General features: G+C 33.1%; 1 protein-coding gene across 5 annotated transcripts in view; it reads left to right on the top strand.

Moving 5' to 3' along the window:
- Positions 1–12,903, top strand: part of SENP7 (SUMO specific peptidase 7) — a 162,679-nt gene that overhangs the window by 145,184 nt on the left and 4,592 nt on the right. For all 5 annotated transcript variants that reach the window (XM_064585083.1, XM_064585246.1, XM_064585171.1 and 2 more), the window contains 6 exons: positions 1,684–1,806; positions 5,667–5,759; positions 6,401–6,525; positions 7,315–7,367; positions 12,567–12,610; positions 12,704–12,772. In XM_064585083.1, coding sequence (XP_064441153.1) covers positions 1,684–1,806; positions 5,667–5,759; positions 6,401–6,525; positions 7,315–7,367; positions 12,567–12,610; positions 12,704–12,772 — 507 coding nt within the window. The remainder of the gene's footprint in view (positions 1–1,683; positions 1,807–5,666; positions 5,760–6,400; positions 6,526–7,314; positions 7,368–12,566; positions 12,611–12,703; positions 12,773–12,903) is intronic.

The following is a 12,903-nucleotide window of genomic DNA, read 5'->3' as shown; positions in this document are numbered from 1 at the left end:
TCATTTCAGTTGCCAATTTTAGTAGATTCTGTCTCTCAAATTCATTTATTCTTTTTCTTCTGTCATCATGATTTTCTAGTACTTCTTATCTGACTTGTTATTCTGTCCTTCTAACGAGTCTCCTTGTATCCTTTATCTCTGTTTTCCTATCCATTAAGTATATTACGACCACCACTATTCTTCTTAAACTACTCTATGAATGCAATTCCCATTAGAAACTTCCATTAATCTTTTATTACCTGTCAAATGAGTTCAGACACTCTGACATTTGAGAGTCTTGATACTTTGACACTATCTTTTCAGCCATCTACTAATAACCCTGTATGTATTACAAAGTCCAGCAAAATTGAATTATAAATAATTTACTAAACAAAGCCCATTCTTATTCACTCTTCTCCCTTAATGCCCTGTTTGTCTTGATTCCGGAAGACTTTCCTCTTTATCTCAATCTGTTGAAGTTTTATTCCTCTTTCAAGGTTTCTCTGAAGTGGTACCTTCTTGAAACTTTTCCTGATCTTCTAAACAGATACTATTAACTCCCATAATACTTCATTGCATCTCTTTTATAGTACTTATAATATCTTGCCTGATTTTAAAGTTAGTTGGTGGTATTATGATCATTCTCCTTCTAAAGGTTACGCATCTTATATCTTACTTATTTTTGTATTCCTATAATAGTGTCAAATTTATATTTGGTGAGATGAACTGGATCATATTGTTAGTTTTTGTATGTTTTATTGGAATTCACTAATACTATTTTATTCCTAATTTATTTCCAGTAGTACTTTTCTGTACTACCTTTTCACTGAATTGCCTGTATCTCTGTCTCATTGACTTCTTTTCAGAGGGGATTCTAACTTTATTTTTTTAATTACTTTCTATTTATTAAATTAATGAATAACTTTCAAGTAATAAAGTACATATATTGTAAGTGTACAGCCAATGAATGTTCTCATATATATGCACTCATATAATCGTCATTCAGGTCAAGGTACCATTTCCAGCACACCAGAAGCATCCTTTTTGTCTCTTTCCATGTAGCAAAGCCTCCCCATAACCACATTAAAAAAATTTCAAGGTGTGTTTGTTTTTTATGCTTTTTTTTTTTAAAAGCAATTACAAGGTCATTTTTGAACCTGCATAAACGATTAAGAATAGCAGAGTTCTCTAATTATGAAGGGATTAAGTACTAAATCATTGAGTGATAAGCTTATGTTGAAGAATTGTTTTAGTAGAAATGGACTAAGAACTTATAGGTTAGGCATATCTCATAGTAATTAAAATTTTTCTAAATTTATTGTAGGAGTATCATGGTTTCAGTATTTGATTAATCTTTCCTTCTATACTCACTCCTCTGGATTGTAAGCTATATGGTGGCAGGTACTCTTTTCCTCCCTGTTATTTTATATCTTAGTGTAAAAATGGTGCCTGGTGGCATGTTAGGAATTTGATAAATACTTATTAAGTAAGTGAAAGAATAAGCGGGCAATTTCTGTTTTAAATAGTCTTGATGGAGGGTGAGGTAAATAAAGAACCAAAAAAACTGAAATCAGAGCAAATTGCAAGATTGCTTTGAATCTAATAGGCCATAAAAACAAAGATTTCCAGAATACATAAGATAACTGGGAGAAGACCAGGTAAAATCTAAAAATAACTTACTTTTGTGGTGTTGCTGTTTTACAGGTATCTTATATTGGAGAAGGTATCAGATGAACTTGTTGAACGAAGTCACATTTTTAGTAGCTTTTTCTATAAATGCTTGACAAGAAAGGAAAATAATTTAACAGAAGATAATCCAAATCTTTCGTAAGTCATTCTTTCAATGTACATAAGTTTTAAGAGGAAAATATGTTATTTTGATGTTTCCAAGTGAAAAAACTTCTTACAGTATTTCCTGGAGTGAGCAGTATTACCACTTTGCAGGCTTTTTTGCTCTAAGATCTACTTCTCACCCTTCCACTGTTCTGTTCCCTATCACAGGAGGTTGATTCTTGCAGGCTGTATTTCCAAGTGCATGTTCTGTGGGGGACACTGGAGGTTGGAGGGCAAGGAAGGAAAAAGTCAGGTTATCCCCTTTGCCTTAGGCAGTGATTTTGGCAGTGGCTTTTTTTCCTCTGTGGGTTGTATCTTTCACTGGACAGATCTGTAAGAGTGCCAGCTCCTATCTAGAGGTATTACTGCTTCTTCCCCTTTGCCCTTTAGTGTAGGGGTGTAGCGGTTTCCTCCTGTGCTAATCTCTGGTTACCTCTCTGCTCCCTTTTTTGGCTTTGCACTTTCTCTATCATCACTGTAGCCAATTCTCTGCATTACATTTTATCTGTCTTAAAATATAGGGTGTCTTTTGATTTTCTTGTCAGACTGTCACCAAAATACTACTTTTTAGTTAAACTACTGTAAATTATACAAAATACTATGTTCACATAATTTAGCTTATAATCAGAATTAATGGGGAGGGATATATGGAAGGGGAAGATTTATTAAATAAATTGGATATTTAATTTTTTTGATGCCTTTCTGTTCTATTTTATATATATGGAAATTGATGGTTAGTACCTTGCATTTAATCTTACATTTTGTTTTAAGATTACTAGTCAGTACTTGGCATAACCACCTAGAAACTGACAAAATGAAAGCAGATAGAATCTGCTGTAGTTTTATTTTTATTTTTATTTATTTATTTTTTTTAAAGATTTTATTTATTCATTTGAGACACAGAGATACAGAGAGAGAGAGAGCATGAGCAGGGAGGGAGGCAGAGGAAGAGGGAGAAGCAGGCTTCCTGCTGAGCCAGGAGCCCGATGTGGAGCTCGATCTTAGGACCCTGGGATCATGACCTGAGCTGAAGGCAGATGCTTAACCATCTGAGCCACCCAAGTGCCCCGAATCTGCTGTAGTTCTAAATTTTAAAATAATTTTTAAAATTAAAATTTAATATTATATGTTTGATCATATATAAAAGTAATATAAAACAAAGATACATAAGTGGCATATTCCAGGGTAATACATATATATGATGCTATGCTTAGATACTATACTTAGTATGTTATACACACACACACACACACACACACACACACACACACTTGACCCTGGAACAACATGGGTTTCAAACATGGGGGTGCACTTACATGCAGATTTTTAAAAATAAATATAGTACACGTATTTACTGTAAATACTGTAAATGTATTTTCCTTATGATTTTCTTAATAACTTTTTTGTATACCATCTATTTATTATTATTATTATTTTCTTTAGCTTACTGTATAATTTTTATAATACATTATATAATACATGATATAATACATATAACATACAAAATATATGTTAATTGATTTTATGTTATCAGTAAGGCTTCTGACCAACAGGAGGCCATTAGTGGTTAAGGTTTTGGGGAGTCAAAAGTTATATACGTGGGTTTTCAACTCCATTGGGGGGGGTCAGTGCCACTAACCCTCTCATTGTTCAAGGGTCAACTGTGTGTTTGTGTGTGTGTCTCTCACAGACAAAAACTCATCCTAATGCTTGGCCTGAGATATATGTAATTAGTATTCACCCGAAGAATTTCTATAAATCAGTTAAAAAAAATAAAAAAGCCCAGAATCAAAGTGGTAAGGGAGATAAACCTTCATGGTAAATAAATCCCTGATAAAGAGACTCAAACTACCAGTGTTAGGAAATTGCAGACTAAATGATTCACAAACTCATTACTATGGATTATGAGATGCTGACAGATCTGGCTTCTGTTCATCTCCCTAAACACATCTCATGACATTCTTTCCCCTCACTTATCCTACTTCATTCAGCTCAACCTACCTCCTTTCAGTTTGCAAATATGCGAAGCTCTTTCCTATTTTCTGATGAAATTTCTTCTCCTGGCACTTTTTTGTTTCATAACATGATCTCTAATCATTTATTTGTTTGTTTGCTTGTCCTAAAGTTAAGCTTCATGAGGTCATGAACTTCATCTGTCTTATTTTCTACTCTATCCCCAGTGCCTTTTGCTCAGTGCTTGGAACATACTAGGAACTCAAGAGACTAATCATGTATCTTACTGAATGGGGAGAGAACTGTTAGACATTTAATTGAAGATTTTCCAAAGAGTTAGGAATTGAGAATAAGAGATTATATTGTGTTCCCCATATTCTCTCCCGTTCTTCTTGCCCCATCCAGTGTCTCATATGTTACCAATCAAATAAGGTTAGCATAATCAGGAAATCAAGCACCAACATAACAAAAGAAAACCAGGTGCTTAAGATTTTCTTTGTGTGTTTTTTTTTAAGATTTTATTAATTTATTAGAGAGAGAAAGAGCACAGGCAGAGGGAGGGGCAGAGGGACAAGCAGACTGCCTGCTGAGTGAGGAGCTGGACGTGGAGTGGGACTCAATCCCAGAGCCCTGAGATCATGACCTGAGCTGAAGTCAGATGCTTAACTGACTGAGCCACCCAGGCGCCCCTATCTTTAAGATTTTCAGGAAAAACAAATTAATAGGCTATGCACTAGTTGAAAATAATTATTTATAATCACTGAAATGGTTGGGTCATTCTGAAATAAAATTCAGTAAACATAGGACTTCTGATTATTTTATAAAGTTAATCTACATCGTGTCTAATTTCTACCACTTTTTTTCAGCTCATTCTAGATTCCATCTTCTTCCTAATATTTATTCCTGTGAGTTTGATTAGATATTCAGATGAACAGGGATGGGGCAGAGATGTCTGTTTTCTATATTACTTGGAACTTAAAAAAATAAATCTAAAAGAACTTAATGATTTGTTTCATTCTGTGCATAAAAAAGAGGTTCTTGAAGGGACTGAGCCAGAAGTCACATACCATCTCTTTTATGTCACTGTTAAATACCACCCCTCTCCTAAAACTTTTTTTGATATTCAGACTTGGTTTGATATCTTCCTTCCTTAGTTTTCCTGATTAAGTAAAGAAAAGATAATTATTTCTGCGTCCCAATTCTTTTCTAGGTAGCTTTTTTAAATGCTGTAACATAATTCCTTTATATTCCTTGTGACACTTATATTTTAGTTACTTGTTGTAGTTGTTTTCTGCCCTGATTATTTTGTAAATTCCTTAAAGGTGGTGTGGGTGATTTTTATTAATTGTTCATAGGAACCTAACATTTGTTGAAGAAATAAAATGAAAGGTGGGTGAATGGTGGGTATATTTAACTCATTATCTTATAATTTCCTTATATATGAAATGAAAGGAGATGAATGTCATCTTTAAAAAAATCTAAGAATATATGCCTCATTCCTCCTCTTCCGTTAAGTTTTAACACCTCCCTCATCACAGATAAAACATTTAGATGATTCTCGTAAGGTTTTTATCATGTCCACATGGAGCTAAACTGAGTAAATAGGAATAACTGTTTATATTTAGTTGCTGAACCACTTTTGGAATCTGTAAAACATTTTATAAATTGCTTTTATTCTATGACATTATTGTTTATAAATAGTGATTAGGTTTAAGAACAAACCAGGAGTTAATGAAAAGAGGTGAATAATATATATCTTAATGTGTGTTAAATATTATATATCTTAGAGAGGATGGTTAAGTAAACTGAACCTAGCATTTTTCAGTGTATAAGAATGACTCTTGATATCTGTATCTTAAATTTAAAATTTTATATATGTAAAATATCTTTCATATTCTCAGAATGGCACAGAGAAGACATAAAAGAGTAAGAACATGGACTCGTCACATAAACATCTTTAACAAAGATTACATTTTTGTGCCTGTAAATGAGTCGTGAGTATTTTAGATTATTTAAACACAAAATTGGAAAGTACAGAAAAAAATATTTTGTGTGTTTTTAGATTAATAATCAGTAAAAAGTATGGGTATGTAAATTCCAGGTATCATTTTTAATTTTTTCCAAAGAAATGGCTAAAACTATGAGTTACGTATCTTAGATTTTGGTTTGACAGTGGTTGTATTGTAAATACAGTGAAAAAATAAAATGACAAATACCTACAAGACTATAATGACTGAGACATTGAGTTTTTCTTTCTTGGACTCAAAAGATTTTTTGAATAAAAGATCAAAAGATTTTAGGATGAATCTTAAAATATTTAAGAGAACAAGCTCTTTAAGCACAAATAGAAAAAAAGGTGATGCTGTGAGTCTGTTTATTAAAGCAGTTCCTCAATAGGAAGCACTGCTTGGGTGAAAGTAAATAAATTTGAAATAACTCAGATTTTATCCTAAGTAGTCTTACTGCTTATTTAATTACTTTTGGAATGTGTATTCCATATTGTGTCAGATATTACAATGTGCTTCTTCAAAATTGATATGAAGTTTGTCATACCCACTTTCTCAGCTGTAGGTCTAGAACACATTCCTCTGCATTGTTTAGATTTTGTTATTAAGATTCTATTTCTTTTCAACAGCTCTCACTGGTACCTTGCAGTCATTTGTTTTCCATGGTTAGAAGAAGCTATATATGAAGATTTTCCACAAACTCTGTCCCAGCACTCCCAAGTCCAGCAGTCTCAACATGACAACAAAACAATAGGTGATAAACTTAATGTAGATAGTGTTTTTAATAATGATGACAACAGTAAAATGATTATAGTGAACAATATGAAGTTAAAAGATAGTATAGTTTTTATTATGAAACTTATTAGAAGAAAGAATAAGAAATCTGAAATTTTCATGATAGATGCCCAAACTCGTGTATAGCCAGATGTAATTCTTAAGTTATACTGTTATGTCAAGTTTTATTGTAGCACTTTTTATAATCTTGGTAACATGACTAAGAATTCATGTTATGGATCTGCAGGCATAGACCAGTTCAGGTCTTTTGCCTCTTTGGTTAAAGTTATTCTTGGGTATTTTATTCTTTTTGGTGCAATTGTAAATGGAATTGTTTTCTTAATTTCTCTTTCTGCTACTTGTTATTAATGTATAGAACTGCAACAAATTTCTGTATATTAATTTTGTGTCCTGCAACTTTACTGAATTCATTTATTTTAAGAGTTTTTTGGTGGTGAAATCTCGCATTTTTTTCTTAACATAAATGTACACAGTTCTTGTTGACGCTAGCAAATTGGGTAGGTAATATCAGATCTCTTAAAATTCTTTCATGATTTTTCTTATGTTACAGCCCAAATCTTAATTAAGTAAGCAAATAAGCCTACTTTTTGGGGGAAAAAAATGAAAATTATGTGTTTTATAGCTGTAGTCTAAACAGTAAGCAGAATTATTAATAGCCATTATCATTAATACTGGCCCAAAACACATCTAAATACTTTGCATTAAACATAAAATAAACACTCATAACGGCTTTATTATTTCTAACTAGATAATGATCTACATACTACTTCAACACTGTCTTTGGGCACAGAGGATTCCCAAGTAAGTATGTTCTTTTAGAAGGAAAACTCTTGAATGTAATTTTATCTGTAAAATAGGGCATAGTGAGGATGGATGTTGGACCATAATAAATTGTGCTGTTTTATGGTTCTTTGATGTATTTTATGGGGATAGGAAAGAGAAGAAGAGAAATTATCATTCTTCTTGCATTTGTTTAGCTTACTTTAACTTTTTTCATTTGTTTATTTAGTAATTTATTTGGTTATTTTGGTTGGTTCCTTTTCAGATGTACTTTTATTCTTCATATGTCAGCATTTCTTTTTAGCTAGTGTAATTAGTAACCTAAACAACCATATATATATAAAATATTTAATATATTTATATTAATATAATCAATATATTATAAAATAATATAATTAATATAAATATAAAATAATTAATATAAATATAAAAGTATTTAATATATATTTAAAAATTATTTTTATTTGAGTGTAGTTGACATACACTGTTAACATTAGTTTCAGGTGTACAACATAGTGATTTGACAAGTTTAAATGTTATGCTATGCTTACCACAGACGTAGCCACCATCTGTCACCATATAATGCTATTAGAGTATCATTGACCATATTCCTTATGCTGTGACTTTTATTCCTGTGGTTTATTTATTCCATAACTAGAAGCCTGTATCTCCCACTCCCCTTCACCCATTTTGCCCATCCCCTGACCCTCCTCCCCTCTGGCAACCATCAGTTCTCTGTATTTATAGGTCTGATTCTGCTTTTTTTTGTTTATTCATTTGTTTTTTTAGATTTCACATATGAGTAAAATTTTACAGTATTTGTGTTTCTCAGCCTGAGTTATTTCACTTAGCATAGTACCCTCTAGCTCCATCCATGTCATTGCAAGTGACAAGATTTCATTCGTTTTTATGGCTGAGTAATAGTCCTCTCCGTGTGTGTGTGTGTGTGTTTGTGTGTGTGTGTACACACACACAGCACATCTCCTTTATCCATTCGTCTATTGATGGGCACTTGGACTGCTTCCATATCTTGGCCATTGTAAATAATGCTGCAGTAAACATAATGGTGCACATATCTTTTCAAATTAGTGTTTTCACGTACTTTGGGTAAATACTGAGTGGTGGAATTATTGGATCGTATGGTATTTCTCTTTTTAATTTTTTGAGGAAACTCCATATTGTTTTCCACAGTGGTTGTAGAAAACCAATTTACATTCTCACCAATAGTTTATGAGGATTCCTTTTTCTTCACATTCTCACCAACACTTGTTATTTTTTGTCTTTTGATTTCTGGCAGGTGTAAGGTGGTATTTCGTTGTGGTTTTGATTTGCATTTCCCTGATGATTAGTGATGTTGAACATTTTTTCATGTGTTTGTCGGCCATCTGTAGGTCTTCTTATGTCTATTCAGATCCTCTGCCCATCTTTAATTGGATTTTTTTGTGTGTGTTGAATTGTATAAGCTCTTTATGTATTTTGGATATTAACCCTTATGAGATATATCTTTGGCAAATACCTTCTCCCATTCACTAGATTGCCTTTTCATTTTGTTGATGGTTTCTTTTGCTGTGCAAAAGCTTTTTATTTTGATGTAGTCCCAATAGTTTATTTTTGTTTTTGTTTCCCTTGCCTAAGGAGATAAATCTCAAAAAATGTTGCTAAGGCTGATGTCCAAGAGTACTGCCCATGTTTTCTTGAAGTAGGTTTATGGTTTCAGGTCTCACATTTAGGTCTTTAATTTTAAGTTGAATTTTGTGTATGGTGTAAGAAAGTGGTCCAGTTTCATTCTTTTGCAGTCCAGTTTTCCTGAACCGTTTAATTGAAGAGATGGTCTTTTCCCCATTTTATATTCTTGCCTCCTTTGTTGTAGATTAATTGACCATGTAGGTGTGGGTTTATTCCTGTGCTCTCTCTCCTGTTCCATTGATCTGTGTGTCTCTTTTTGTGGCAGAACCATACTGTTTTGATTACTCTAGCTTTGTAGTATAGCTTAAAATCTGAGGTTGAGATACCTCCAGCTTTGTTCTTCTTTCTCAAGATTGCTTTGGCTATTTGGGTTCTTTTGTGGCTCCATACAAATTTTAGGATTATTTTTACTAGTTCTGTGAAAAATACTATTGGTATTTTGATAGGGATTGCATTGAATCTGTAGATTACTTTGTGTGGTATGGACATTTTAACAAATCCATGAACATGGTATATCTTTCCATTTGTTTATTTGTCTTCACTTTCTTTCATCAGTATTTTACATTTTCCGAGTACAGATCTTTCACCTCCTAGATTGTTTATTCCTAGGTTTTGTTGTTGTTGTTGTTGTTGTTTTGGTATAATTGTAAATGGGATTGTTTTCTTAGTTTCTATTTCTGCTATTTTGTTATTAATGTATAGAAATGCAGCAGATTTCTGTATATTAATTTTGTGTCTTGCAACTTTACTGATTTCATTTATCAATTATAATAGTTTTTGGTGCAGTCTTTAGGGTTTTCTATATATAGTGTGTCATCTGCATATAGTGACAGTTTTACTTTTACCTTACCAGTTTGGTTGCTTTTTTTTTTTTTTTTAAAGATTTTATTTATTTATTTGACAGAGAGAGACGCAGGGGGAGAGGGAGAGGGAGAAGCAGGCTTCCTGTGGAGCAGGGAGCCCGATGCGGGGCTCGATCCCAGGAATCTGGGATCATGACCTGAGCCCAAGGCAGACGCTTAACGACTGAGCCACCCAGGCGCCCCAATTTGGTTGCTTTTTATTTCTTGTCTTGTCTGATTGCTGGACTTCCAATACTATGTTGAATAAAAGTGGTGAGAGTGGACATCTTTGTTCCTGGTCTTAGAGGAAAAGCTTTTAGCTTTCCCCATAAGTATGGTGTTAGCTATGGGCTGTCATACATGAACTTTATGATGTTGTTGAGCTATGTTCCCTCTATGTTGAAAGTGTTCATCATGAATGGATGTTGAATTTTGTCCAGTGCTTTTTCTGCATCTATTAAGATGATCATATAGTTTTTATCCTTTAATTTGTTAATGTGATGTGTCACATTGGTTGATTTGTGGATACCGAACCATCCTTGCATACCTGGAATAAATCCCACTTAATTGAGTTGAATGATTCTTTTAATGTAGTGTTGAATTCAATTTGTTAATATTTTGTTGATGATTTTTGCATCTGTGTTCATCAGAGATATTGGCTTACAGTTTTCTTTTTTTTTTTAGTGTCTTTGTCTGGTTTCAGTATCAGAGTAATGCTGGCCTCGTAGAATGAGTTTGGAAGCTTCCCTTCTATTTTTTTGGAATAGTTTGAGGAGAACAGATACTAACTCTTCTTTATTTTTTTAAAAAATATTTATTTATTTTTGAGAGAGAGAGAGGGAGCAGAGGGAGAGGGACAAACAGACTCCACACTGAGTGCAGAGCCCAATGAGGGGCTCGATCTCATGATCCTGAGATCATGACCTGAGCCAAAACCAAGAGCTGGTCGTTTAACTGACTGAACCACCCAGGCACCCCCTAACTCTTCTTTAAATGTTCCGTAGAATCATCTGTGAATCTATCTGGTCATGGACTTTTTGCTTGTTTTTTGATTACTGATTCAGTTTCATTATTAGTAATTGGTCTGTTTAGATTTTCTATTTCTTTCTGATTCATTTTTGGAAGATTGTGTGTTTCTAGGAATTTATTCATTTCTTCTAGGTTGTCCAGTTTTTTGGCATTTAAGTTTTCCTAGTAGTTTTTATAATCCTTTGTATTTCTTGGGTGTTGTTATTTCTCATCTTTCATTTCTGGTTTTATTTGAGTCCTCTGTCTTTTGTCTTGATTAGTCTGGGTATAGGTTTATCATTTTGTTTATATTTTCAAAGACCCAGCTCTTGGTTTCATTAATCTTTCCTATTGTTTTTCTTTTTAGTTTTTGTTTCATTTATTTTCAACCTGAGCTTTATTATTTCCTTTCTTCTAGGTTTGGGCTTTGTTGGAGCTTTCTTTTCTAGTTTCTTTAGGTGTAAAGTTAGATTGTTTATTTGAGATTTTTCTTGTTTTTTGAGGTAGACATATATTGCTATAAACTAATAGCCTCCCAAAGATTTTTGACTATTGTGTTTTCATTTTCATTTGTCTCCATGTATTTTTTTTTATTTCCTCTTTGAGTTCTTTGTTGACCCAGTTATTTAGTAGTATGTTGTTTAGCCTTCACATTTTTGTGTTTCATTAACTTTTCTTTTATGGACCTCCAAGCTGGTATGCATGGTCTAGATTTGGTGTCTTAATTGACTAAGGTAGCCACCTAGTGATTTTTTTTTTTTTTTTTTTGTAGGTACAGAGAGCAGCAGCCTTCCTATCCTGGCATAGGCTTATTTCTTTACTGTTACTGGTATAGGGTGGGCAGAAGGAAGGAAGTTTCCTTTTCTGCTCTAACAGTGACACAATAGGGGAGTTTCTTCTTGCTTATAGAAACAGGCTTCCCAGGGGTTCCTGGGTGGCTTAGTTGGTTAAGCGTCTACCTTCGGCTCGGGTCACAATCCCAGCATCCTGGGATGGAGCCCTGTGTCGGGCTCCTTGCTCAGCAGGGAGCCTGCTTTTCCTTCTCCTTCTGCCTTCCACCTCACACTTCACAGTCTCTCTCTCTCTCTCTGTCAAATAAATAAATAAAATCTTAAAAAAAAAAAAAACAGGCTTCCAGATTAGGTTCCTTGGAACACTTGTTCTAAGGTGCAGATTATGATAAAAGGATTGTAAGGTCAGTTAAGTTGGGTAAGCCCTGTGTCTTATTTTCTCTTAAAAATTCACTGTTACATTAGAATAATAAAGGTATTGAGAAGTTTTTCATAAAAGAAATCTGCTTAAATTTGATCTGTTTCTCAAATTTGTCTCCACCAACATCATATGTTGAGTTAGAAAATGTATGTAAGGGTAGGTTAAATTAACTTGTTTATCTTTGCTTAAGATGGTAACTCTGAATAGAAGTAATTAAAATTCTAGGTTGTTTTTAGGCTATGTTAAAGTGTCATAACTTCTTGAGGCCACATGTAAAAGTGGGTAAGGTCAGTATAAGAAAATAAATCAGTGAATTTCTGAAAAAATGATGTTGGCTCACTTTAGATGATGAAAAGAGCTCTTACTTGAAATTTTAATTTCAGAGTATTTCAAACATTTTAAAGAGTAACTGCATATTAATTTATTCAAATTGGTTTTAATTGCAAAGTCGTAAAAATTCCTGTTATTTCAGAGTACTGAGATGAATACATCAATACCAAAGAAAATGTGTAAAAGGTAGGTACATGCTGTTATAATAGTTTTTTCAGATATTTAAATTTATTCTCTATGGAGATATGTACACCTTGATTTCTTTTTTGCTTTTCATAGACCATGCATTCTCATACTAGATTCCTTGAAAGCTGCTTCTATACAAAACACAGTTCAGAATTTACGAGAGTAAGTAATGACAATTTTACCCTCGCTGTTATCTAAAATCTCAATAATTTTGAAGCTACTATAAGAATTACTGAAAAGACTATATCAGGAATTATATTTTATTATGTATTTAGATGAGGTCTACAAATCTA

The sequence above is a fragment of the Mirounga angustirostris genome, unplaced genomic scaffold (assembly GCF_029215605.1).
Source record: "Mirounga angustirostris isolate CCGP_5_RB_7025 unplaced genomic scaffold, mMirAng1.0.hap1 SCAF_1, whole genome shotgun sequence".
NCBI lineage: Eukaryota > Metazoa > Chordata > Mammalia > Carnivora > Phocidae > Mirounga > Mirounga angustirostris.
Note: the sequence above shows the minus strand (reverse complement) of the source record. Positions and strands in the feature narration are given on the sequence as shown.